This window comes from Piliocolobus tephrosceles, chromosome 1, assembly GCF_002776525.5.
Source record: "Piliocolobus tephrosceles isolate RC106 chromosome 1, ASM277652v3, whole genome shotgun sequence".
Taxonomy (NCBI): domain Eukaryota; kingdom Metazoa; phylum Chordata; class Mammalia; order Primates; family Cercopithecidae; genus Piliocolobus; species Piliocolobus tephrosceles.
Genome location: NC_045434.1, coordinates 178334052 through 178360851, shown reverse-complemented (window position 1 = coordinate 178360851; position 26800 = coordinate 178334052). Strand labels below are relative to the sequence as shown.

The following is a 26800-nucleotide window of genomic DNA, read 5'->3' as shown; positions in this document are numbered from 1 at the left end:
AATGACTGCCTTTTAAAACTTTAAACAAAATATTGGGGTTGATTTTAAAAAATAAAAGATTGTTTCGGTATGAGGATGAAATAAGAGAATGTGAAGCTTTTAGCATGGTTCCTATGTACTCCGTAAACAGCAGTTGCCAGTATTTGGTTTCATTATTGTGTTGGCAGTTATTATGATACCTATCCCCCGGCTTCCCAGGCTTTCCAGCTTAAGCTGGATACCTAGTCCCAGATCAAGGCCTCTCTTGGCAGCCTGAAGCTCAAGTGCTGGGTGGGCTCCGACAGTTGGTGACTAAGGGAAACAGATCAGGGCAAGTGTGTGGGTGATGTGAGGTGTCCTTGGATACACCCAAGTTTACCCGCCCAGCCAATCTCAAGGGCTTTGGCAGGTAATTGATGCCCCTTCTCCTCTGAACGAATGAGCGAGCAAGGAGCCAGTGAGGTAACCCACAGCCTCCTTGGCGCCCATTGGCTGCAGCCTCTTGGTTGCTTAGCAACTCTCCCCATTTTCTCAGCTCTGCTCCTGAAGTGAAGCTCTAATTGCAGGTCTGGGCTGAGCTCCGTGTGAGCAGCAGCGGAGGAGTCCCAGCAGCCCTGCCTCGGCTACTTGAACTGACCGATTGGAGCCAGGCCTCTTGAACCCAGCCTCAGCTGTGGTCATAAAGACATCCTCCCTGTCTCCTAACCCCACACCTAGAAACCTCTGGGACCTCAGACTGGTTCTGTCCACTCACAGGTGCAGACACAGGTGCTCAGGTGGTAGGAAATCTATGCAAGAACTTCTTCCCATGGGTGAGCTGCATCCAACCCAGAATCCGAGCCTGGTCCTTGCTCTACCCAGTCTAGTTCCCAGCTTTGGCTTGTGAAAGTCACCTTCAGTGGCTTTGACTCCTGGGTCATCCAGGCACGCCTTCCCCAGGTGTCCTGATATTGGCCCTCCCCTTGGCTAAGCTTGTACTCAAGTCACCCTTTTCTTGCCCCTCCACAGCTGCTGCTGCTTCCTGGCTCTCTCCTTTGAAATGTATTTTTTTTCCAGAAATATGTTTTTAATGCTGGAAAAGCTTTTCCTTGGGAGTTGGGGAGGGAGGGAAAGTGAATTAGGCAGGCTGTTGGGGGCTCCCATCAGTTAAGACTGGAGATATGGGCTGAGATGCACATAGATCCTTTGGGGAAATCCTGGTGGGACCCTGAAAGAAAAGCAGACCTGTAGCAGTTTAAGGGGCAGTTTCAACCTGGATTCTGCTTCTAAGTTGTATGACCTTGAGTGATATGATACTCTGAGCCCTTTGAGGCTGTATTATCCTCGATTTGTTCTATTATGAGGCTCAGATGAGACACATTAAGAACCTTCACTGAGTATCTGCCATCTGCATAAACTGTGGCAGGTGAAGGAAGGAGCCTTAGAATACAGTGGAGATGCTATGGGGGTAGAGCGCTACCTCCTGCACCCATCTCAGTTGCTGAGGAGCTTGTGGGCCATAGCCTTGGCCCTGCCCCTTCTCTTTGTGCCAGAGTCTGGCCTGAAAATGCCCATTGTCTGGTGGTGCAGCCCGTGTCAGGGTCAGGAGACTGAAGCTATCCCAGCTGTCTCCAGGCAGCACCCCGTGGGGCTGTCTCTGGGCTGGGGATATCCTGGCATGGATGACTTTTCCTACCAGAATGGGGATGTGGAGAAGGAGGCCGATGTCCCTGGGCTGGTTGCTTCTTTTTGTCATTCTCATCCTCCCACCAAGGATATGAGGCTACTGCCTAGCAACCTGCTTGGGGCAAGTCCAGATAGAACTCCTTCTGGGATCCTCAGTCCCCCACTCCCTAAAATAGATTGCTATGGTGACACTATGATTGACAACAGAGGGGTCCCAAGCACCTGATCCCTACTGTTAGAGCGTGGCTTCCTCTGCTTAGTCTCATCTCCACAGACCAAGGTGCTGGAGAGGGATCCAGTGGGCTGAGCCAGGCTTCTCTCAGTCCCCTTTGTATACTGGGCTATCTGTCCTTCTCCTTTAGAGATCATTGTCTGATCTGGACCCTCTTATTTTTTTTCTCATTCAACACATTCTCCCTGGGCAATTTTCATCTACTCCCATAGCTTCGATTACCAGCTGTTAGCTGATGACTCTCAAATCTATGGCTTTTGCTCTAACCTCTATGCTGGGTCTCGGGGTTTTATATCCAACTCTTTCTAGATGCTTCTGCCTGCATAACCTATCAGGTGTCTGTGAATCAACTTGTCTAAGACTGAGCTTATCACCTTCCACCTCCTGTTAAAGGTGTTGCTATTCCCCATTCCTCACTCCACAGGTCTCAGTAAATAGCTCCACCATCTACTTAGTTGTTTAGCCAGTGACCTGAGAGTTGCCTTTATTCTTCGCCTTCCTCATATCCAGTCAGTCGTCAAATCCTGTCTGTTTTGCCTCTTAGCTCTCTCTGAGTTCATTATCTACTTCTCTCCCTCCCTGCTGCCACCAGACTCCTCAAAAGTTGGGATTTGGTGGTAGGGAGTAGAGTGGATGGCAGGGATGGATGCTCTCATGAGCTGTTGCTGCCTTCCAAAATCTTTTTTTTTTTTTTTTAAATCAGGCCTTCAGAGCCTGTGTTTACTCTTCTGTCTCCCACTCTTGTTCAGTCACCCCTGCCAGACTGTATTAGTTTCCTAGGGCTACCATAACAAAGTACCACAAACGAGGTGGCTTTAAAACCAAACGGAAATTCATTGTCTCACAATTGTGGAGGCTAGAAGTCTGAAATCAAGGTGTTGGCAAGGCTGAGCTCCTTCTGAAACCTGTAGGAGACTCTGTCCTTGCCTCTTCCTAGCTCTGTGGTTTGCTGGCAGCCTTCAGTGTTCTCTGGCTTCCAGCTGCATCGCTCCACTCTCTACTTTAGTCCTCATGTGGCGTTCTCCCTGTATGTCTCTGTCTTCACATGGATGTCTTCTTATAAGGGCACCAGTCATATTGGAGTTCAGGTCCATCCTACTCCAGTATAACCTCATCTGCAATTATCTTATTTCCAGATAAGGCCACATTTTGAGGTACTGGGGATTAGGATTTATCAAAAAACGTATCTTTTTTGTGGGGACATAATTTGACCCATGAGAGTCTGCCTTCTGGTGCCCCAAACTTCATGTTATCACCACATGCAAAATATATTCACTTCATCTCAACCTCCCCAAAAGTTGTAACCTAGCTGGATGTGGTGGCTCACACCTGTAATCCCAGCTACTCCAGAGGCTGAGCAGGAGGCTGTCTCTTGAGCTCAGGAGTTCGAGACCAGCCTGGGTAACATAGCAAAACCCCATCTCAAAACACAAAATCTTCACCCATTCTGGAATCGGCTTGCAGTCCAGCTGGAGAACACAATTCAGCCCATAATACCGACCTTCTCATACTTCCCTCTCAGAGTTCTGGGGGCCCTGACCTAAGGTTCTTCCCAACATGGGGAACATCAAATCTGCCATGTAGACCCTGACCCTTGTTTTGCTTAGGATTTGATAAGGGGAGGGGAGCTTTGAAGGAAGACAAGGAGATTATGCCTTTCTTTTAAAGCCAGTGTGGTGGTGAGCAGAGAGCTCTGATGGATTTTCTCACCTCGTGCCTCTAGGTACGTGAACACACTCCTGAAGCTCATCCCGCTAGTGCTGGGTCTGCAGGAACAACTGCGGCAGGCAGTGCAGAATGGGGACATGGAGACCTCCCATGGCATCTGTCGCATCGCTGTGGCCCTGGGCGAGAACCACTCTCGGTAAGGGGTGGAGCAGCTGGGGGTGGGATAGTAGGGCCCTCTAAGAGGTGGGGTTATGGAAGTCCCTGGAGAGGTAGATTGACCTGACTGTGTCTCCTCCTCCCCAGGGCCTTGCTGGACCAAGTAGAGCACTGGCAGAGTTTCCTGGCACTTGTCAACATGATTATGTTCTGCACAGGCATCCCTGGCCACTATCCTGTCAACGAGACCACCAGCTCCCTAACCCTCACCTTCTGGTACACACTGCAGGTGTGTCTGTGTGACCTCCAGTAGGACTGGGCTGTGGTGGAAGAAAGTGGATCATGGGCTTCTATGGCTGCTGGTGAGGTGGCTAATTGTCTTCCCTGGCTCTCTCAGGATGATATTCTATCCTTTGAGGCAGAGAAGCAGGCTGTATACCAGCAGGTGTACCGGCCAGTCTACTTCCAGCTGGTGGATGTGCTTCTGCACAAGGCCCAGTTCCCTTCTGATGAGGAATATGGATTCTGGTCCTCAGACGAGAAGGAGCAGTTCCGAATTTACAGGTGATGGTAGCAGGCCAACTCCACTAAAATGGAGTCCAGAAATAATGAAGGCAATGAGGGAAGGGGCCCAAGGCCAGGCTTTCTGAATTTTGGGGCTCCTTTCTCTGTTTTCTAGGCATTGTTACAGAGTTGTGGGGGTACTGGGGTAGGCTCCTGGGCTTGGGGGCAGGATCCAGGGTCAGGATCCAGGCAGTATAAAAGGCCTTCATCTGCTTCTCAGGGTGGACATCTCAGACACGCTCATGTATGTCTATGAGATGTTGGGGGCCGAGCTGCTCAGCAACCTCTATGACAAGCTGGGTCGTTTGCTCACCAGCTCAGAGGAGCCCTACTCCTGGCAGGTACCTCCCAAGCCTGATTCCCTCAGCCCTCCCAGACCTGTCACACCCTCCTCCTCATCCAAGCCAGTGGCACCCTCTTTCCCCAGCACACAGAGGCCCTCCTCTACGGCTTCCAATCCATCGCAGAGACCATTGACGTCAACTATTCTGATGTGGTGCCTGGGCTCATTGGCCTCATCCCACGGATCAGCATCAGCAACGTGCAGCTGGCAGACACTGTCATGTTCACCATTGGTGAGACCTGGCACACACCCATGACCATATTCCCAGAGCCACAGCACCCCACCCCGGCCACAGCCGGCATGCTGGATTCTATCCAGAATGGGAGAGCCATGTGCCTACACGCAATCAGTGTTGTAACAAACTGACTGTCCTGGCAGGTCTAGGGGGTCCATCTGATGGCACACGGAGCTGAATTCAGTGAGGCTAGTTTACTGTCAGTGAAACAGCAGTACTGGGCCTCTGTTGAGTAACCCTTCCCTGCTTCTCAGCTGTAAGGCTCATGTTTGAGCATACACATGCGTATGTCCTCTGAATGGAGCAGTGCTCTGTGCTAGGGCTGCAACTTGACCCTGCCAGGAACTCTGCTTGCCTCAGAGACATGGTACAAAGCCAGTCTGGTCTGCCTCAAAGATCCTTCTGTCTCCCTCCTTCCTCCAGGAGCTCTGTCTGAATGGCTGGCTGACCACCCCGTCATGATCAACAGTGTTCTGCCCCTGGTACTGCATGCCCTAGGCAATCCTGAGCTGTCTGTCTCTTCTGTGTCTACCCTCAAGAAGATCTGCCGAGAGTGCAAGTATGACCTGCCTCCCTATGCTGCCAACATTGTGGCTGTGTCCCAGGTATGCAGGGGCCCTGGATGGTGCTGAGCTTCAGAGCACACTCTGCACCGTGCTGATACTACATTCCTTCTTTCTCCCCCTGCAGGATGTGCTGATGAAACAGATCCACAAGGTGCGGCTCAGAAGTTTCTAGGGGTCTCCTTGGGGGTCTTGTGGGAATCTCTTATCCCTGATATCCTGTTTTTTGGCCTTCCCCTTCCTCTTACCCCTTATTCTCCGTGTTTTTCTTCTCCCAAGAGGCCCGTTTTCCTTCTTACCCCACAACTAGATGTGGCCAGGACTGACCATCCATGTTCTGCCCCACAGACAAGCCAGTGCATGTGGCTGATGCAGGCGCTGGGCTTCCTGCTGTCAGCTCTTCAAGTGGAGGAGATTCTTAAGAACCTGCACTCGCTTATCTCACCCTATATCCAGCAACTGGAGAAGCTGGCAGAGGAGATAGTGAGTGAGCTCTGGGGGCCGGGAGCAGTATTGGTATGCTATGGCTGATGAGGGGTGAGGTTGGAGCTGGCCCTTAGAGCTGGGGCTCAGTGATCTGGGGACCAAGCTGGGGCTAGGAGATCTGGAGCTTGGTTTGCTTCTCCCTGCAGCCCAATCCCTCCAACAAGCTGGCCATTGTTCACATCTTGGGGCTTCTCTCCAACCTCTTCACCACACTGGACATCAGTCATCATGAGGATGATCATGAAGGCCCTGAGCTTCGGAAGCTGCCAGTGCCACAGGGACCCAACCCCGTGGGTGACATTGTCTTTGCCATCCCCCCACCCCCACCTGTGGGAATGTCATTGTCACTCTTCAATTCTGTGGGTAATGTTGTCATTGTTCTCCCTGCCCCGTGGGGGTGATATAATTGGTCCTCTGACTCCATGAATGACCTATAATTGCCTCACTCTGTAGGTAGCAATGTCATTATCTCACTCAACTCTGTGTGTGATGTTGTCCTTGTCCCCAGCCCAATTAGGGTGGTGTCATTGAGATTCCTCAGCCTCATGAGGAACATTGACGTTATATCCTTCAACCCTTAAGTGATGTTATTATGGGCCCCTTTTCAACCTCCAGCTCTGTAGGGCCTTCTACTTCAACACTTACTGTCCCCTGTGAGCACTAAGGATGCTCATTACATCCTCTTATGTAGTAGTTCTGGCCTTCAAGTTGCTCCCAGTGTAGAGGAAATTCAAGTTGCTCAGATTGTCACAAAGCAGTGTGATAAGTCTTGTGATAAGCTTGGGCACAGGTTTTGGGGTGACCACTTACAAGCTGCTTGATCTGGGGCAAGCCTCAGCTTCCCATTAAAAACTGAGAACATTGAAATGTCTGGCTTACTCAATTCATAGAACTGTGCTGGATAGTAGATGTGGTCTTAAGTGAAGGTAGTTTGCATATTGTAAAGTTCTTTACAAAGACTGCTTTGGTTGCTGTTCCCAGAACTCCCTCCAGGATTTCTTCAGGAGAAAAGGAAGCCATGGGCATCATGGCCTCTTTGCTTAACTCCCCAACCCAGTTTCAGTTAGCCTCTTGGCTTTAGACCACACCTGGGCCACTGTCATCCCACAGAGCTGCTTCTTTACATGGTAGTCATCATCCTGCCTTTCCTCACCTCCCAGGACCTCAGTCTGCTCTCTACTCCTCCGTAAGCTGGGAGAGCAGCTTAAGCCTGCATCTGTGCATTCCTTGGGGCTCCCTACCTCAAGCCTATTTGGAGGAGATAGCATCTGCACTTCAGAGGCTAGTCCATAGCCTTGGTTTTACAGAGCAGAGATAGGGGGTGATTTATTTTTAAGTTTACAAAGTTTTTGTAACCTTATGAAGCACTTGTGATATCTCTGCTCTGCAGTTTGAGGCTTCCTTTGAGATGATCCCTAGAATTCAGGATATCCTCCTTTTTCATTCATGAGAGAGTTCAGCAAACCACTTCTTCCCCTAGGGGACCCATGCACTGGGTCTTCAGTGTGCATTCTGGGGTAATAGGTTTGAACTGCTCCCCTCCTCCCTGCTACCAAGTCCTTCTCAAGTGGGTCACAGTGATCGATAGCAGAAGCACTTCACTTCTTCCTGTGTCTTCAGGTGGTGGTGGTGCTGCAGCAGGTCTTCCAGCTTATCCAGAAGGTGCTGAGCAAATGGTTGAATGATGCCCAGGTTGTGGAGGTGAGCCCTGACCCTTGTCCTCTGCTCCCACAGTGACTGCTCAGAGGTGTAGCAGGGTAAGATGTTACTGCCACACTTCAGCTTACAATGGTTTGGAGAAACAAGGGAGGTGAATCCTGCCCCATAGAGATGAGGAATCTTTTGGGAAGACATTTAGAACTCCCCAATATCATGAGAAGTGCTTAATGCAAGAACTATAATATTAGGGTCGAGTGACACTCAGGCAACTGTTTTAGCACCAGAGACCTGCCTTTGGTCCCTTTTCAATTCAGGTTTTTGTTGCTGTTGCTGCTCCCTGAGAGGAAATGGTAGAGCTGTAAGTAGCAGGAGTTAAGTTCTACAGTTACATCCTTTGCCCCTCAGTGAAGGGCCTTTGCCCCTGCCTTTCAGGGTAAGGGTCAGACTTGCTTATGTTCTTTTGTTTGCAGGGCCAGGCAAGGCTTATAGGTAAGGGCCCGATTTTAAGCCCCCTCTGTGCAGGGCTTCAGCGCTGTTCCAGCCAATCATGACCTGCTGACCAGGGCCCCTTTGCTTTCTTCCCAAGGCGGTGTGCGCTATCTTTGAGAAGTCTGTTAAGACGCTGCTGGATGACTTTGCCCCCATGGTGCCACAGCTGTGTGAGATGCTGGGTCGGATGTACAGCACCATCCCCCAGGCCTCTGCTCTTGACCTCACTCGACAGGTGGGCCTTCTGGTTGGGGCAGAGCTCCTGACCCTGGGTGGGGGTGGGTCAGATGGCTGTTGTGGCTGGGGTCCCCACTTGCATTCCAGGGATATTGCTCTGTCCTGGTGAGACTGGGTCTCAGCTGACCAGCATTCCCTGCTTTCTTGTAGCTGGTCCACATCTTTGCTCATGAGCCTGCCCACTTTCCCCCAATTGAGGCCCTCTTCCTGCTCGTCACCTCCGTCACACTCACTCTCTTCCAGCAAGGTAGGTCCTGACCAGGGTCTCTGCTGCTGCTGCCACTGCCACTGCCTCTGCTTCCCCAAATGGGGGGCCAAAGCTGCCCACTCTGTTCTTCTCCGTCCCCTGAGTCACACGTGGGACTTGATGGGATCAAGCACAGCACCTTACAATAGTTGAAACCTTAGGTTGAAGTGGATAAGAGGGTGAATGATGTCTTCTGCTGGCCTGCTGGGCTCAAGGCCAGTCTGGATATGGAAGAAGGAGGTGGGGGTGGGAGGTGGGCAGAGGCTCTGAGGGACTTGGGGCACTAGGCTGGCTCCTTTACTTTGGGATATAATGAAAAGTGGAAAGAGCACAGTCTTTTGAAGTCAACTAGACCTAGATTCTAAGTTCATCACCACCAACTAGTTGTGTGTCCTTGGGCAAGTCACTTACCTTTGCCGGGCCTTCATTTCCATATCTGTGAAACGGAGATACCATATACTTGAAATGATTGTTTACAGGTGTTAAAGTCACATCTTCTGGGCCCCTGGCTTGGGGGCTTTTGCACAGTGAAGTACTCAGAGACTGCTGGTTCCTTTCCCCGCATCAAGGCTTAGTCCTTTCTAGGCCTGAAGTCAAGTACCTTTGACTGTGGTCCTAGCCCTCCATTCACTGTGGCCCTTTGCCTGAGAGAGTTGGGAGCAGGGGCTTCATTCAGGCTTCTCGTGTTGTCTAATCCAGGCTTCCAATTTGGAGAAACAAAAACAAAACAAAAAAAAAAACACTGCTCAGCTAGCCTCATGAGCCTTGCCTGGATGCGTGGTCACAGGTTTGAGGCTCCCCAGGGGTCTCGGTTGGTGCCCAGAGTACTTGCAGCTCATATCCTCAGTGCTTGGTCTCATGATCCTGGCCTCTGTTTCTGTGGGCCATGGAGTAGGTCCAAACTGGGGAGAAAACTGAACCAGAAACCTGGTGTGGTCATCCTCAACTCCACCTCTCCCACTCCCTGTACCCAATCTGGGACAAGCCCCATTGATCCTGGCTCCTGATTCTCTCTCGGTCGGTCCACTTCCACCCACCTCTGTGGCCACTGCCTCAGTTTAGGGTCTCACCTGGATTATCAGCAACCTTCTAGTGGGTTTTCTGGACATCTCCCCTTCTCTCCAATCTGTTCTGCCCACTGCAGCTATAATCTTCATGAAACACAAATCTGAGCATTTGTCTTCCCAGGCTTAAAACCCTTTCGTTGTTCCCATTGCCCTCAGCTTATTGTTCCATTCCCACCCACATGACAAGGCTCTGTCATGCCTCTCCTGTCCTCTCCTGCCGATGTCCTCATGACTCCCAACATTCCAGCCACACTGCCTCTTCCTTACCGTGTCCCATTTGATCCCTGTGCCTTGCTCCTCTGACTGGAAGGTCCTATGCCCTTTACTGGGTGAACTCTCACTCCTTCATGCCTTACAAAGGAGGAAGACTGCATCACTTCTCAAAGTAATTTCTCTGAGGCAGAATTGGGTGCTTCTAACTGTACTGAAACTGCATCCCGTACACACTGCTGAAACAGCACCGATCACACACAATAATCAGCTTTCATGTCTGTCTCTCTTACTAGACTAAGCCCCTCAAGAGTAGGGTTGAGTTTCTTCTCTCTGCATCCCCAGTGCCCAGAATGAGGCCAGAATACAGCAGGCCACAGACGCTATTAAGTAAAGGAGAGGGAGGGCTCCCTGCCCTTGGAACCTTCTCGCTGTCTGGCCCACCTCTAGCAGGGTGGCTGCTGAATATCCAACCTGCAGGGTGCACATTGGGCCTCACTTTCTAGGACTTAAATAACTCAGAGTTCAGATACCAAAGGAGCAGTCTTTATTTACTGGTCACTCTTCATAGCCTAGAGAAGGAAGCAGGGCAGAGATTATCTGCTTTACAGATGGGGAAACTGAGCATTTGTGGCTTGCGCAAGATCACACAGCTACTTAGTGGTGTCTTAGGCAGATGGTTTTGCACCACATCCTCCTCAGAGTGGAGAAGCCTGGGTAGGAGCTCCAGGTGCATGCCATATTCTTGCCTCAGGAATCATCAGAACTGGAGGCAGAAGTGTCCAACATCATATTTGTTGGGCTTGTTGGTTGTCTCGCTGGACAGGATGGCTCCCATACCTGTTATGCCATCCCAATCTTAGCCATTCCTTCCTCGGGCTCTGCCTTCCCACTGGACCATGGGATGACACGTTGACTGCTTTCCCTGTTTCTTGGCATGTCCAGGTGATGGGAACTAGTCCTCAGCCCTGAGCTTGGCTCTCTGCTGAGTCTGTGTCCATGTAGAGGAGCTTTGCTGGGGTGGGGCTCTTGTTTTTGGCCTTATGATGCTGTTTCCTCCTCTGGTTCCCTGCCAGTGACTTGCCAGGCCATCTCCAGAGCATGCTGGGCACTGCCATACCTAAGCAAGAGTCCTCTGGTTTAAGTGGACCAAATAGATTATTTTCCTTCGCCAGATCAAGGGCCCTAAGGCCACTGAAGTGAGGTGGCACTTACTCAGGCTCTGATGCCCTGGCCTTTCTAGGGCCCTCAGATAAACCACAAAAGGAGATACCAAGGACTGACCCCTCACCCCCACCTGCCATCCCAGCTCTCCTCTTCAATAACTGGCTGCTGGGAGGTATGTGCTAGGAGTGGTGTAGGGCTACCCCAACCTGCCAGAGGCCACAGTAAGTGTGGTGGCCATTTCTTCAGCTATATGAAGTCCAGAATTGCTCAAGTACCAAGGGAACACGAGGGGATGGCCCGAGGAGGAGTGGGGAGTAGGCGGAAGGCCCCCTGGAGGGAGCTGGGGCAGGCCCGTCCTTCACTTTGCCGTCTCTTTCTGTTGGGCTTCTCCCAGTTCATGGTTTTTGTATGTTTTGTTTCTTTATCTTGCTTCCTGCTGCTCATGTGCCCCCACGCTGTCTCCCTGCAGGCTCTCAGTCCCACATAACTATATGAGGTTGAGTTGCTGTTTGTATAATTTTTTCTTAAGTTCCATCTTTATTATATTTTAGGGCCCAGGGATCATCCTGATATTGTTGATTCATTTATGCAACTCCTGGCACAGGTGTGTTTTAGTTTTATTCATTCACGTTCTGTTCTCTCTCTTTCTCTTTCTCTTATGTTGAAATTCAATTTAAGCCTATTTTTAGCTTTCTGTTGACAAATTTTTTTTCTGTTCAGTTGAATAGAGTTTCTTCATCTGTTTCCGTGGAAGTTGACAACCCAACATCCTCCTTTAGTGCCCCTATGCCTCAACTAGCTCAGTCTTCTACAAAGACCAGGGAGAGGCTGATCCCGAAGGGAGGGAGCTGGGCTGGCCTCGGGTGGGGAGTGGGAAAGGGAGGGGGTGGTAACTGCGCCCAACAGCTTCTTGTTGCCCAAGAAGTTCACAGGTAGGGCTGGAGTTGAAGGGCCTGGGGTTCACTGTCCCCGTGCTCCTGCCGGGAACTGCCTGCCTCAGTGCCCCCAGCCTGCCCCTGAGAGGTAGGCTGGGAGCAGCTCCAAAGCGAGGGGCTGAAGAGGAATGTGCACAGTGGAGCCCAGAGGTGGGCTGTTGGAGAGGTTGAACTGCTGCTGAGAGGTGGAGCGCAGGCTCCACGTTAGGATGTGTTTGCGTTTTGTATGTGTTTCAGTGTGTGAGACCTTATTTTGTATGTTTTGAGTTTGGTTTGGGAAGGGAACAGAAATCACTTGTAAGTAGTATGTGTATTGTGTTGGGTGCTGGGATGAATGTGTGCCTTGATGTGTGCTGTATGTTGATGTGTTGTGTGTTTTGTGTTGTTTGTTGATGTGTTAGGCCTTGATGGATTTAGAGCATGGACATGTGTTGGAAGGGTGTGTGTGTTGGGTTGTGGGAGTGTGTATTATGAAGGACAGAAGTGTATGTTGAGGCATTGGTATGTCTGTATCAGAGTATGGTTTGGAGATGGATGTTGGGCTGTGGGGGCATGGAGTTAGTGATGGGGGCTTCTGTGTGTTAGGGGTTCCTAGCATGCAGACCCCCTAACCTGTGAGTTGGGGCAAATGGAGTGTTTCTTTGCTTAATCATTCCACAGATACTTATTGAGTATGTGATACATGCTCTACTTTGCTAGGTACTGAGGATATAATAGTGAGCAAAAGCAGGCACAGTTCTTGCTCTCCTGGAACTTACAAGTCTAGTTTCTGGGGGAGGGGGAGGGTGGGAGGAGGGAAGAACAGGGAGTGTTCTGGGCCTGGATGGATATGTGTGTGGGTGTTTTCAAGGGTGTATCTTTGATGGGGCGGGTGTCTGAATGTGTATTTGTGGATGGGTATGTTGGAAGAGTGCACAGGGGGACTGTGGCAAGGCTGAGGGTGTAGGTGTGTGGACATGGTTTGGGGATGTGCAGGTGTGGTGTGTGACTGTGTAATGAGGGTGTGTTCCAGATGGGGAGAGCGTGTGTATGTTAGGGGTGTGACAGAGGTATGTAAGGAGGGCATTTCAAGTGATGGCGCATGTGGGGGTGTTTGCACATGAGTAAATATGGGGTAGAGGGGATGTAAGGGGCTGGAGGGTAGAGGTCTACGTGGTATGCACTGGGGGCATTGCTGGGGAGCAGCAGTGTTTGAGGATGGCTGGAGCTGTGCAGAGCATCTCCTGTGACCTGAGGATGTGCCAGTCATGTCCTGGTACCACTCGGGGCAGGCCATCTGTCCCCTTCACTTCATCTCTTCCCCCTCACCCACAGCAGCACTGACTCCTTGGTGGGTGTATGGCCGAAGAGGGCCTGGACACAGGGTACCCTGGGTGAAAGACGGGGCCGAGGCTCCAAGGCTCCTGCTGTACTTTTCCTCTTCTTGAGCAGGAGCTAGAGGGTCCTTCAGGAATACAGGAGGGACATGGGAGGAGGGCTGTTGGGCTGAGGGCTCCCTGTCTGGCTGCCATCTCTTCTTCCTGCTGCCCTGTTCACAAACCTGGGGTGCTTAAATCCCTCTGTGAATCAACATGAAGTCACTGCTGGCAACCTAGAGCCTGCGAGACATCTGGCCCTGATGGAGGGGAGAGGGAAAGGTGTCTGGAACCCAAACTTTCTGCATTAGCCCCACCCCCAACCTCTCTCACATACATCCATGCATTCATGTACACATACACGTACATAGCATCCCTTGAGCTGTCCTCACCTGACCTACTGAACTCTGAGGTGGTCCAGGTCCCCCAGAAATGGCTGGGTAGCCGGTTTTGGCAGCCTCTACCTGTGAGGTGTGAAGTTGGGGGCTAGGGTGGCAGGTGAGTGGGGGGATGGTCCTTGGAGCTGGCTGGGGCTGGGCTTACCAGCTCCACCTCCTGCAGGCTCTGAAGCGGAAGCCAGATTTGTTCCTGTGTGAACGATTGGATGTCAAAGCTGTGTTCCAGTGTGGTAAGTGGGGCGAGACGGACGGGTGGGCCTGGGACTCCCCTAGGAGGATCCTTAAACTGATCTGCCTCTGCCTGTCCCACAGCTGTGCTGGCCCTCAAGTTCCCTGAGGCACCTACTGTCAAGGCCTCCTGTGGCTTCTTTGTGAGTCCCATGCTGAACCCTGACCCACTGCCACCCCAATGCCCTGCCCTGCCCAGGACTCCAGACAGTAGGGCTGGGGTGTACAGGTCTTGTCCTCAGGGAGAGCTGGGAAGGAGCTGGGCTGATGGGCCTCTCCATCCTCTGCAGACAGAGCTGCTGCCTCGGTGTGGGGAAGTAGAGTCTGTGGGAAAAGTGGTACAGGAAGACGGTCGTATGCTGCTCATAGCAGTGCTGGAGGTGAGATGGAGCAAAGGGGGGTTTGATGGGAGTGAGGGCCCCACACTGCTGAGGCAGCTGGCCTTCTGGGAGGTTTGAGCCTTTGGTTCCCTAAGCTCTCAGATTCTGTTTCTTCTTCAATTAAATGGCTGAAAGTTGTTGGGATTGCTGTGGGGATCAGCTGGCTCTCAAAAAGCAGCGCTCACCGTGATGTGGTTTGGCTTAGGAACTGTCCAGAGGGCCTGGGGCAGTTAGGCATTCTTGCCGCAGAAGGGGCAACACACTGGTGTGCTGAGAACCCCTCTCCTTCAGGCCATTGGGGGCCAGGCCTCCCGCAGCCTCATGGACTGCTTTGCCGACATCCTGTTCGCCCTGAACAAGCACTGCTTCAGCCTTCTGAGCATGTGGATCAAGGAGGCCCTGCAGCCACCTGGTTTTCCCTCTGCCCGCCTCAGCCCTGAACAGAAGGATACCTTCAGCCAGCAGATCCTTCGGTGAGCAGAGCTGGGGTGGGCCTGGGCTCAGGCAGAGAGGGGGCAGTGGTGGTGGCTGGTGCTAACCTGCTCTCCCTTTTCTCCTTCAGCGAGCGAGTGAACAAGAGGCGGGTGAAGGAGATGGTGAAGGAGTTCACACTGCTGTGCCGGGGTCTCCATGGCACAGATTACACAGCTGACTACTGAGGGGTGCCCCCATCCCACCCACCCCTTCTCTTCACCCTTCCCTATCCCCAAAGAGTAAACCTTGACCCTCACTGCTGTCTCTGCCTCCTTTCTGCTGCTACCACCACCTAACTGAAAGCCTGGGTCCAGAAGGCCTCGGGGAAGGATGGGAGGATGCTTGGACCCAGGCCTGAGAGGGAATAGTAGGAACACCCTCTAGCTCCCAGGTTGGAAAAGATATTGCTGTAGCCAAGACATCTAGGCTGGAGCCCTTCAGAATACCGCCATTGCCCTTGGGGTGGGGTGGTTGCACTAGTGTCATCAACCCCACCATCCCCATTAAATTAGTCCCAACATGCATGTATGCATACATTTATTTAATCAACAGCGCTGATTACTAGGCCCCTAGCTCTGTCCTGCATTGTTCTGCCCTGAACAAAGGTTGATCTAGTCCATAGCTACCATGCCAACCTGGGAGAATGGTGAGGAAGTGAGGGAAGGCTTCATGGAGAAAGTTTTTGACAGGAATAGCAGGCTTCCTAGGTACAGGACTTGAGGCTTTGGGCTGCAAGTGGGGTAGGGCTGGGTCCATTTGGGAGGGAAGAAATGGAGTGGGGTTTTGACTTCCAGGAGGGGTTTCTGGTGTGGAGTTATACAGCATCGAACTTGCATACGGTTGAGGAGGGCTATAGAAAGAGACTGCGTGTGTGTGGGGGGGGGGGGGGGGGGGGGGGGGTGACAGGGAGGTGAGGGAGAGAAAATCTCTCAGCCGCAGAGGAGAAAAGAGGAAAGTAGGACCTAGTGTTGTCCATATGTTCACTGCTCCCCGCTTACACAGGACTTCCAGCACAGGATGGTCAGGGATCAGTCAGCACCAGGGACAGCTCCTGGCCTGCTCTTGCTTTTTTCCCTTAGCAGTGTTGCCTCCCTTTCTGTCTCCTCAGCTATAGTTTTCACCTAGGCTGCCTCTCAGGTACCCCAGGCTTCTCCTCAGTAAGATCTGAAGAGCAGGACTGAGTTCTCCCCACTTTTATCCTTGAGCTTTCGATCTCCTTGTGGATGATGGGGAATTGGTTACTCCCACATTCCTCCCACCTCTTCCCTGTTCAGTAGATCTGGGTTTGATGCTGCTTGTGCCACTGAATTAGTGTCTTATTACACAGGCAGTCTCTTTGTTTTTTTTTTTTTTCTTTTTTTTTTTTTTTTTTTTGAGACGGAGTCTTGCTCTGTCGCCCGAGCTGGAGTGCAGTGGCCAGATCTCAGCTCACTGCAAGCTCCGCCTCCCGGGTTTACGCCATTCTCCTGCCTCAGCCTCCGGAGTAGCTGGGACTACAGGCGCCCGCCACCTCGCCCGGCTAGTTTTTTGTATTTTTAGTAGAGACGGGGTTTCACCGTGTTAGCCAGGATGGTCTCGATCTCCTGACCTCGTGATCCGCCCGTCTCGGCCTCCCAAAGTGCTGGGATTACAGGCTTGAGCCACCGCGCCCGGCCCCAGGCAGTCTCTTTGAACCTGAGTTTTCTTGTCTGACAGAGGTATGTAAAGAGGGCATTTCAAGTGATGGTGCATGTGAGAGTGTTTGCACATGAGTAAACATGGGGGGTAGAGGGGATGTGAGGAGCTGGAAGGTAGAGGTCTATGGGGTATGCCCTGGGGGTATTGATGGGAAGCAGCGTGTTTGAGGATGGCTGGGGCTGTGCGAAGCATCTCCTGTGACCTGAGGATGTGCCAGTCATGTCCTTGGTACCATTCGGGATATTTCTTACTCCAAAGACTGTAAACTCTAAAAATGAAGTGCCTAATGTACAGTAAGTGCTCAGTATTTGGCTGATTAAATGGCAAATGCTTTCACTGCATGTGATATCCAAAGAACTACTTTGTAAAGTTTTGTAGATAAATTAATTTGACCCTCACAACAATCTTATTAAGAGGCACTATTGTCACAACTCCCCATTCTTCAGATAAGGAAATGGGCATAGAGACATTCCTAAGATACTCAGTAGCAAGTGACCAAGCACAATATTCAAACCTGAGCTGGTCGGCACCAAGTATAAAGTTATGCAGTGTGGCCGGGCACCGTGGCTCAAGTCTGTAATCTCAGCATTTTGGGAGGCCGAGGTGAGTGGATTGCTTGAGTTTAGGAGTTGATGACCAATCTGAGCAACATGGCAAAAACCTGTCTCTACAAAAAATACAAAAATAAGCTGGATGTGGTGGCGCGCGCCTGTAGCCCCAGCTACTCAAGAGGCTGAGGTGGGAGGATGCCTTCAGCCCAGAAGGTGAAGGTTGTGGAGATCGCGCCACTGCACTCCAGTCCGAGCAACATAGCGAGACCATGTCAAAAATAATGAATGAATGAAAGAATTATGCAGTGATACTGCCCAGAGGATAGCGTGCACGTGAAATGCTTAACAGTGAAGTTGGTGCTCCTGATGGCCGCAGGTGGGCTGAACTGGACTCCCAGCGCCCGAGAGGAGCACCAGGGGAACTACAATGCCCACAAGGCCCCGCGCCTTCCTCGATGCACTTCCGGCTGGCCTGGGACTCAGGCAGAACATTGGTTCTCTGTGCGGGGCTTGGTGGCGAGGATTGGAGGGCGGGAGCTGTGCTGATTTAGGATTGGCAAAATCGCTATCAGCCACGCCTCTAAAACCCGGAAGTAACCTCCCCGGTAGTCCCACGTGTAGCGGGGAAACAGGAGTTCGGATGGCTGAAGGGGATGCCCACTGGCCGAAGGCCGACTGTGATTTCCCTACCCCCACAAGGCGATTTTGATCCCCTGAGTGCTGCTCTTGAGGACTCAGGCCCCGAAGCTGTCCCACAGCTTCATCCCACAACCCAAGCTGTGCCTCATGGAGTCGATGTTTAGCAGCCCTGCCGAGGCGGCGCTGCAGCGAGAGGCGGGGGTGCCAGGACTGCTCACTCCTCTCCCGGACCTGGACCGAGTGTACGAGCTGGAGCGAGTCGCTGGATTTATCCGCGACCTGGGGTGTGAACGAGTAAGGACAGACTTAGGGAAGGATGGCTCGCCTCTGTGGGGATGGGTCGCCCAGAGGATCCGGATCTTGGGGGATTTTGTGAGGGCGAGAGGGTTGGGGGAATCAGTCTGTCCGCAGCGCATTGACCATCCCTCCCTTCCACCTACTACGTGGGGCAGAGTGCACCTCTGGGACTGGGGGCTTTGAAGGTTGAGTGGGAGCTCCTGGAATATTGCTTTAAAGAAGCCCTCGGTGGGAGAGAGGCTGTCCGTGACTCCATGGTTTATGCTTATAGGTTGCCTTGCAGTTCCCTGACCAGCTATTGGGAGATGCTGTGGCTGTGGCTGCACGACTGGAGGAGACGACAGGGTCAAAGATGTTCATTCTGGGGGACACAGCCTACGGCAGGTGTGCACTTGGCCTTAGGTGGGCCAGGCCTGGGGATCTGGGGCTCATGGGGTTTTACATCTATGACAGTGTTTGCCTTCAATGGTGGTGTTTCTCCTTGATGATAATGGTAATGACTCCCCTCCTGATGCTAGCTCCCTTCATTGACAATGTCCTCCTTTAATGAAACCACATTTTCCAGTGATGACAGCAACTCGCTTCCAGAAGAAAACCCGTTTCACTGATGCTATCTCCCCTGCAGCTGCTGCATGGATGTGCTGGGTGCTGAGCAAGCTGGAGCTCAGGCTCTCATACATTTTGGCCCTGCCTGCTTAAGCCCCCCAGCCCGCCCACTGCCCGTCGCCTTCGTCCTTGGTCAACGTTCTGTGGCCTTGGAGCTGTGCGTCAAGGCCTTTGAGGCCCAGAACCCAGACCCCAAAGCGCCTGTAGTGCTGCTGAGTGAGCCGGCCTGTGCCCATGCCCTGGGTAAGGGGTTTTGCCTGTGTATGCACAAAGGGTGGGCCAACTGCTTTCTGCCTTAATTTCCCCATTTCCATATACATCCATAGAACTCTTGATATGGGCTTGGCCCCAGCCTACTGGGTCATATTTAGTCTCCTGGGGATGAGGGAGCTCCTGCTTTGCCAGGCTCCAACATCAACACTACCTCCTTCTCTTCCAGAGGCTTTGGCTACTCTCCTGCGCCCACGGTACCTGGACCTGCTAGTCTCCAGCCCAGCTTTTCCCCTGCCAGTGGGTTCCCTGAGTCCAGAGCCTAAGCCCCTGGAGCGTTTTGGGCGCTACTTCCCTCTTGCCCCAGGGAGACGTCTAGAAGAGTATGGTGCCTTCTATATGGGGGGCTCTGAGGCCAGCCCTGACCCAGACCTTGACCCAGACCTGAGTCGGCTGCTTTTGGGGTGGGCACCAGGTCGACCCTTCTTCTCCTGCTGCCCAGATACAGGGAAGACTCAGGATGAGGGTGCCCGGGCTGGACGGCTAAGGGCACGAAGACGATATCTGGTAGAGAGGGCCAGAGATGCCCGTGTTGTAGGGCTGCTGGCAGGCACACTGGGTGTAGCCCAGCACCGTGAGGCACTGGCCCACTTGCGGAACCTGACTCAGGCTGCCGGCAAGCGTAGCTATGTGTTGGCCCTGGGGCGGCCCACCCCCGCCAAGCTTGCCAACTTCCCTGAGGTGGATGTCTTTGTGCTATTAGCCTGTCCTCTGGGTGCCCTAGCCCCCCAGCTTTCTGGTAGCTTCTTCCGACCTATACTGGCACCATGTGAGCTGGAAGCTGCCTGCAACCCTGCCTGGCCACCTCCAGGCCTGGCTCCCCACCTCACACATTATGCAGACTTATTGCCTGGTGAGTAGTGGGGCATTGCCTAAGCTGGAAACCTGGGGCACGGAGTCAGGGGGTGAGTATGGATTTTCTCTCCTCCTCCCTTTCAGGCTCTCCCTTCCACGTGCCTCTCCCACCACCTGAATCAGAGCTGTGGGAAACCCCAGATGTGTCACTCATTACTGGAGCTCTCCGACCCCCACCTGCCTGGAAGTCATCAAATGATTCTGGAAGCTTGGCCCTGACCCCACGGCCCCAGCTGGAGCTGGCTGAGAGCAGTCCTGCAGGTAAATGTACAAGTCTCCACTCTCAGCTGAACTCTTTCTCCAGATGCAGTGCACTCAGACTGAGCCCCCTCCCTCTACAGCCTCGTTCCTTAGTTCCCGGAGCTGGCAAGGGCTGGAGCCCCGCCTGGGTCAGACGCCAGTGACAGAAGCTGTGAGTGGAAGACGAGGGATTGCCATCGCCTATGAGGATGAGGGAAGCGGCTGATACCATGTGGGGCCAGAGACATAGATGGACTTATGAATGGCTGCTAGGACCTTTAGTGTTCCCTGCACCAACCTCCCATCCCCCTGCCAAGATCCTTGAAGGACCTTGGAAGGAGGGAGAGCAGGCAGCCCTTCACTGAGGATAGGATCCATCTCTGATCTGTCCTGGCACTGGCACAAGCTAAGCACATGCCCAGTAAATGCTTGTTGTTTGGCTGATGGAATAAAGGGCTTAGGGACTTCCCTGAGGCCTCTGGACCCATCTGTCTTCCTGGGGGCAGCCCAGGACCTTTGGCCAATCCCAGTTCCTGGTCTCCAGTTGAGGGTCTGTCCTTGTCAAAAGGCAGGTGCTAGACAGTCTAGACCACGGTTTCTCAAAACTCATACCTGACATTTGGGGCCAGATAATTCTGTGTTGTGGGGCCTGTCCGGTGGATGGTAGGGTGCTTAGCAGCATCCCTGGCCTCTGCCCACTAGACATCAGAAGCACTCCCCCAATTGTGACAACTAAAAATATCTCCAGACATTGGCAAATGTTCTCTGAGGGGGCAAAATTGCCCTCAATTGAGAACCACTGGTCTAGCTGGACCTGCACTGTGCAGTACAGTAGCCACTAAGTGCATGTGGCTAAACTTAAATTTAAGTTAATTAAGATTAAAAGCTCAGTTTCTCAGTCACATTAGTCATTCAAGTGTTCAGACAGCCACATGAGGGGACAGTGCAGCTACAGGATATGCCATCATGGCAGAAAGTTCTGTTTGTTGGACAGTGTTGGTCTACACTGACTCTTATTTCTCAAGGAGATCACAGCAACCTGAATAAACCAGATAGCTTTTCTCTTTGTTTCTTTTTAATTCATGAAATATTATAGGTCCTGCACAGGTCCTGGGATGTAGATGTTAACTGTATTTAACCAGATTCCTTTCCAGTGTACTTGGAAAGAGAGTTAAATATGCAGTCAGCATACAGTGAAACAGCCCTATCTGGGAGGAGGGAAGCCCCAGGGACAGCTGGATGCCACAGGAGACACCTGACAAGGACTGAGAGTAGGCTTCCCAGAGGGCATAACACCTAAGCTGGATCTTTTGGAGGAAAAAAATAATTGTCAGGAGAAAAGGAGTGAAAAAGACATTTAGGCTTAAACGCAGGCATGAACCAACATGGCAGGTACTTCAAGCAAGTGGGGTTGCTGGGCCCTAAGGGTGGAGAGGGGTGAAATGAAAAGACTCGCCTCTTCTTCCCCACATTTGTTGAGAATCCTGTCATGGAGGCATTGTCTAGGGTATTCAAGGTGAACAAAGGAGATGTGGTCCCTACCTTCAGGGAATGCCTAGTCTAATGGTGGAGGTAGAGCTGTAAGCTGACAGGGTGACCAGGACAAAGTGGGCATCAATTGTGTTCTACAAATATGTACTGAGGACACACTCTGTGCCAGGTACTGGAAATATAGCAGTGAGTGACACAAAAGACATGGTGCTTACATTCTTCCAGGGGGAGATGGACAAATAAAAGACTTGGTATGCCAAATGGTGATCAGTAAGTACCATGAGAAATGTAAAGCTGGGAAGCAGAGGAGCTTTTAAGGGGGGTGGAATATTAAACAGAATGGTCAGAGAAGGCCTTTTCAAGAAGTTGAGCAAAAACTGAAAGGAAGTTACAGGATGAGCCGCGTGGATATTTAGGAGAAGCAGAGGCAGCAAGTGAAGGCAGTGACGTGGGAATATGGCTGGCACGTTCAAGGAAATAGCAAGAAGGGCAGTGCAGGCAGAAGAGAGAGTTAGTGGCGGAGTATTAGAAGGTGAAGTCAGCTGAGGGGCGTGGGGAGCCTAGCAGGCCATTGTGAGGACTTTGGCTTATCTCCTGAATGAAATGGGAGCCATCAGGGCATTTCGACAGGGGAGTGACAACTTACTGAAGCTTAATAAGCATCACCAGGACATCGTGGGAGCCCAGCAAACGCTCTTCCCTGCCACTGGGTTAGGGAAAGCTTGACGGAAGGACGATTTCGGAGGACGGCAGGTGTTAGCCAGGCAGAGGAACGACAGCCAACAGGCGCGCTGGGGCGGAGAGACGCTTTGAGCAAGGTGAGGCAGAGGGCACGCGCGGCGCCACCCGCCACTGGCTACGACGCACGACGGCTAGAGAGGACGCCTTAGGGGCCCACGAGCAGGCTATAGAATAAAACGGGGCTGGCAGGGCGAGGTGGAGAGACTCGAAAAGGACCGGCCAGATGTCGAAGTTCCTAGTAAAGAGAGCCCCCGAGCCTCCGCCGAGACGCGAGACTACAATTACCACAATCCCCAGCGCCTGCGGTTCCGGCGTCGCCTTGTTCTAGACCGGCGGCGGCGCTGCGCGGGGACCGGCGTGGGGTCACGTGGTGCCGGCGCGTCACGTGGGCGAGTCAGGTGACGCTGCGGGGCGGGCGGACAGACTGCGGGGCGGACGGTGGACGCTGGGACGCGTTTGTAATTCCGGCCCCACGGTTCCGACCCCCGCCGCCGTCGCCGCCATGACGGGGCTAGCGCTGCTCTACTCCGGGGTCTTCGTGGCCTTCTGGGCCTGCGCGCTGGCTGTGGGTGAGGCCGGGTCCTGGCGGGCGGGGACAGCATCACGGCCGAGCTGGCCGGGCCGGAACCCACCGGGGAAGTGGCCTGCGGGGAATGCTGGTCCCCCGCGTGCTCTGCACCCCGGGCTCTTTGGACTGGCGCCTGCGAGGGCCTCTGGCCCCGACAGAGGAGACCCCGATCTCTAGCTGCTTGAGGAGGGGCGCGGGTGCGGGAGGGTAGGGGCCGCGAGGGCAGCACTCCCCTTTTCTGCCACTATCGCTGTCTCCCCCTGCCCCCACGTCTCACTGCCGTCCCCCTTTTCTTGCTCCTGACCGGCCTGCTTGGTCACAGGCCGGCTGCTCCGGTTCCTCTTTTCCCGGTCGCTTTGCCCTCCCCCACTCACAGCTTGTTGGGTAAACAGCGGAACGGACTGGACCGGCGGGATCTGGCGGGGCCTGGCTGGGGCGCTTGCTCCCTCGGTCCCGCCTCGGATTCAGGCTTGCGGGTGGCGATCCTGCCTGCACAGGTGCTTGGTCTGGGAGGTCGTTTTAGCAAGGGAGTGGCAGAAAATGGAGGCCTAAGCACAGGAATCTGTCTAGATAGCTGTATTGTCACCTGAGGGCAGCCTGAGGACGCCCCCACAGGGAGGTGGTCCTTCAGCTCGGCGCGGCCCTTCAGTTCGGCTGCTACTTTAGGTTGAGGAACTTCTCTCTACAGAGCAGCCCATAACCCCCCTTTTTTTTCCTCACTGCTGCAGGAATCTGCTACACCATTTTTGATTTGGGCTTCCGCTTTGATGTGGCATGGTAAGGGAGGGGACAGGATTCCCCTTGAAGCTTCTGCCCTGCAGCCTCTCCTCTTTTCTCTGGTCTGAGTCCCTCTCCCACACCACCGCCTGCCTGGGACATGGACCTTTGGGAAATATGCAGTCAGTTGTTGCATGCAGAACTGGTGGTGGGGTTGGAGAGGGGTTGGGGGGGCCAAGATTTTGTGCTCCACTTCCCTGCTAGGGCTGAATTGCTTTCTTCTCTGCCTCCACAACAGGTTCCTGACGGAGACTTCGCCCTTCATGTGGTCCAACCTGGGCATTGGCCTAGCTATCTCCCTGTCTGTGGTTGGGGCAGCCTGGTGAGTACTGGCGTGGTGGGACTGGGGGCAGGGGCTGAGTCATGGCAGGTGGTGTCACTGGAGTCTTAGTCATGCTGAGGGCAGTGACAGCTTGGGCTCTGCTCACCAGTTTCTTATCCTTCTACCAGGGGTATCTATATTACTGGCTCCTCCATCATTGGGGGAGGAGTGAAGGCCCCCAGGATCAAGACCAAGAACCTGGTCAGGTAAGTGTCAGGGCCCTTGGACTTTTGTCAGAACTAGCTGTGTTGGCGCTGCCTGTGTGTTTGATCTGACATACTGTTTCTGACAAGCCGCCTTGTGGATGGGATGTTAGCAGCGAAAGGTTGCTGGGGACTTACTGGGCAGGAAGGATGGTTTCTTTCTCATTTCTTTCTCCTTTCCACTCCTTACCCCTAACCTCTACCACTACCAGCATCATCTTCTGTGAGGCTGTGGCCATCTACGGCATCATCATGGCAATTGTCATTAGCAACATGGCTGAGGTACGGAAGGCCAGGGTGGTGGCGGGAATCCATTCCGGTGTGTTCTACACATTGCTTAGAGATTGGATGGGGTGCATCAGGGTAGTTTCTGATTACTTTTCTTCTTCCCTCAGCCTTTCAGTGCCACGGACCCCAAGGCCATTGGCCATCGGAACTACCATGCAGGTGGGTGGATGGGTGTATGAATGCAAAATGCTGGGATTTCATGCCTGCTTCTACTCTCTCCCCTCCCAGCTTGGCCCCCCATTTTGGTATTCTCTCACCTGCTTTTTTTGCTTTGCAGAGTGGGGATGGGGATTGGCCCTATTGGCTCATATCTCCCCCATTCCTGGCTTAGCCTCACTGCACCCCTCTCTATCCTCCCAGGCTACTCCATGTTTGGGGCTGGCCTCACCGTAGGCCTGTCTAACCTCTTCTGTGGAGTCTGCGTGGGCATCGTGGGCAGTGGGGCTGCCCTGGCCGATGCTCAGAACCCCAGCCTCTTTGTCAAGATTCTCATCGTGGAGATCTTTGGCAGTGCCATTGGCCTCTTTGGGGTCATCGTTGCAATTCTTCAGGTGATGAATCCCCTTGGGGAGCCTCTGTGTCCTTGTCCCCAACCTAGCCTTACCCTCCTTCTGGAGAAGCTGAAGTGCTCTCCTTCTCTACCTATAACTATAGATTCCCCCAAACAGCTTCCACCTCCTCATTTCCATCTTCTGGTTTTCTCTTGCAGGGGCTATTTTTGTCTCTGATTTGGTATCACTGACAACAGCCCTGTTTTGTTTTGTTTTTTCCCCCTTTCTAATGCTTTGTATCTGTATAGCTCTCACTTAGTCTCTCCCTCTTTCTGTTCTCTCATTTTATCTGCCATGCTCTTCGTACCTCCAGTCTGTATTCGTGATCTAGACTAGGATGGAATTTTGTCTGTCTATATCAGTCTGTCATGGTGTGTTTGACTGCCTCTTGGAGCTATGTGTATTTCTCTGTGACATGCCTGTCAGTAGGACAGCATTGTCTAAATTGTGTGTGTCTAGTCTGTCTGACAGTGTGTGAGTTTGTGACTAAGGATCAGCCTGAGGGTCTGAGTGTGACTGTGGGTGCTTGACTGGGTTGACTCTTAGTGACTAGCTTTATCCATATGCCTCCTCTCTCCATCTGTCCCACAGTGTAACTCTGTGGTTGTCTGTCCCTGTCTGTGTGCCTTGTCTGTCACAGTGTGTCCATCCTGGTTAGTCATAAATCTCTTGTGGTCTCTCCATCCAACCATGTGCTAGGTCTCATTTTCTGTCATTTGTCACTGCCTTACGTATTCCTCTGTCCCTGCCTGATTTTTCCTGTTCTTCTTTTGCAGACCTCCAGAGTGAAGATGGGTGACTAGATGATACGTGTGGGTGGGGCCGTGCCTCACTCTTATTTATTGATGGTTTTCCTGGGACAGCTGGAGCTGTGTCCCTTAGCCTTTCAGAGGCTTGGTGTTCAGGGCCCTCCCTGCACTCACCTCTCGCTGCGTGTTGATTTGGAGGCACTGCAGTCCAGGCCGGCTGTCAGTGCCGGGAGCAGGCTGCTGCTGATGACTCTGTGCAGCTGCGCACCTGTGTCCCCCACCTCCACCCTCAACCCATCTTCCTAGTGTTTGTGAAATAAACTTGGTATTTGTCTGGGTCAGTGCAGCTTCGGTTGCCCTCTTGCGCCACCGTTCACAGAGGAAGGGTAAAAAGGCCTTTACAAGCCTCATGCCAATCCCTTGTCAGCTTTCTGACTGCACACTTCTGATCTGCACAGAGCTTGCTCCTGGGTGGGGAGGCAAGGGTGCTGGGTGGAGGACTCTGTAGCCCCCAAACAGACTTGTTTGGGGATGAGGGAGTGTGCAGATATGGGCCCCTGGGTGTGTTTGTGCCTGTGGTCCTTCTAGGCCTGTTTGCTCAGGGCTCTGACCGCAATGCCCCAATTGTCTGACAACATCTACTTACCTGGCTGTACATTCGGGGACCGTCATCTCCGTCCCTGTGAGGCCTGGAGCCCAGGCAGTGGTCTCTGCCTTCAGTGATGGTCCTGTCCCAGTAGCAGCCCCTCCCAGAAACCTGTACTCTGATCCTTGTTCCTAGGGCCCGCAGCTCCTCCCACCCCTGTCCAATCTCTTTTTCTCCTTCCCTGACCCTGTTTCCTGCTACCCTAGAAGCCCCAGCCACCTCCAGCCCACGCCTTTAAGGGTCCTGCCCCCTCTCTGCTGGCCGACCTTGAATCTTGGTCCAATTAGAGTTGACAAATCCCTAGCCCCCCAGCCTGAGTCTGCCCAACCTCCAGGTCCCCTTCCTGGGGAGTTCGCGCTCCAATCCAATCCCCACTCCCCGCTAAAGAACTCGACAGTCTGCACCCGCTCGCCGGTCCGACCTCTAAGCCCACCCTTTGGACCAGCCTGACCCATTTCCTCCTCCGCTCCGGGGTCCGTGCCTCCTGGGCGCTCGGGCTCCGCCGCCGGCAGGGCGGGCTCGCAGCGGCGCGCGGCGGGTGCGGGCGTGCTGGAGGCGGGGGCCGCGGGGGCGCGCGCGCGGGCGCGCGGGC

The 26800-nt window shown here is 53.1% G+C and overlaps 3 protein-coding genes across 7 annotated transcripts in view; all 3 read left to right on the top strand.

The window, feature by feature from the left end:
• The window catches only part of IPO13 (importin 13), a 21317-nt gene extending 6324 nt beyond the window's left edge, over nt 1–14993 (top strand). The window contains exons 3-20 of the mRNA XM_023221377.2: nt 3600–3740; nt 3848–3989; nt 4098–4264; nt 4485–4605; nt 4692–4839; nt 5266–5447; nt 5533–5559; nt 5754–5888; nt 6038–6181; nt 7512–7592; nt 8137–8274; nt 8427–8523; nt 11519–11571; nt 13819–13885; nt 13968–14026; nt 14174–14263; nt 14555–14736; nt 14826–14993. Of these exons, the coding sequence (XP_023077145.1) occupies nt 3600–3740; nt 3848–3989; nt 4098–4264; nt 4485–4605; nt 4692–4839; nt 5266–5447; nt 5533–5559; nt 5754–5888; nt 6038–6181; nt 7512–7592; nt 8137–8274; nt 8427–8523; nt 11519–11571; nt 13819–13885; nt 13968–14026; nt 14174–14263; nt 14555–14736; nt 14826–14922 (2071 nt within the window). The 3' untranslated portion in view covers nt 14923–14993. The remainder of the gene's footprint in view (nt 1–3599; nt 3741–3847; nt 3990–4097; nt 4265–4484; nt 4606–4691; nt 4840–5265; nt 5448–5532; nt 5560–5753; nt 5889–6037; nt 6182–7511; nt 7593–8136; nt 8275–8426; nt 8524–11518; nt 11572–13818; nt 13886–13967; nt 14027–14173; nt 14264–14554; nt 14737–14825) is intronic.
• A 2561-nt stretch (nt 14994–17554) lies between these two features.
• Nucleotides 17555–20935, top strand: DPH2 (diphthamide biosynthesis 2). 3 transcript variants are annotated; one of them, XM_023221378.2, is made up of 6 exons: nt 17555–17898; nt 18173–18285; nt 18527–18750; nt 18947–19630; nt 19717–19893; nt 19974–20935. In XM_023221378.2, exons 1-6 carry the CDS (start codon nt 17752–17754, stop codon nt 20096–20098), a joined length of 1470 nt encoding a protein of 489 aa, XP_023077146.1. In that variant the 5' UTR covers nt 17555–17751; the 3' UTR covers nt 20099–20935. The 3 variants fall into 3 exon arrangements, with proteins under 3 accessions (XP_023077146.1, XP_023077149.1, XP_023077148.1); XM_023221380.2 differs by having other exon boundaries at nt 17580–17898; nt 18467–18750; XM_023221381.2 differs by lacking the exon at nt 18947–19630.
• Nucleotides 20936–21968: 1033 nt separating this feature from the next.
• Nucleotides 21969–25903, top strand: ATP6V0B (ATPase H+ transporting V0 subunit b). 3 transcript variants are annotated; one of them, XM_023221383.2, is made up of 8 exons: nt 21969–22673; nt 23401–23449; nt 23688–23771; nt 23900–23977; nt 24187–24256; nt 24370–24421; nt 24623–24813; nt 25590–25903. In XM_023221383.2, exons 1-8 carry the CDS (start codon nt 22607–22609, stop codon nt 25614–25616), a joined length of 618 nt encoding a protein of 205 aa, XP_023077151.1. In that variant the 5' UTR covers nt 21969–22606; the 3' UTR covers nt 25617–25903. The 3 variants fall into 3 exon arrangements, with proteins under 3 accessions (XP_023077151.1, XP_023077152.1, XP_023077150.1); XM_023221384.2 differs by lacking the exon at nt 23401–23449; XM_023221382.2 differs by lacking the exon at nt 25590–25903 and having other exon boundaries at nt 24623–25576.
• The last annotated feature ends 897 nt before the right edge of the window (nt 25904–26800 follow it).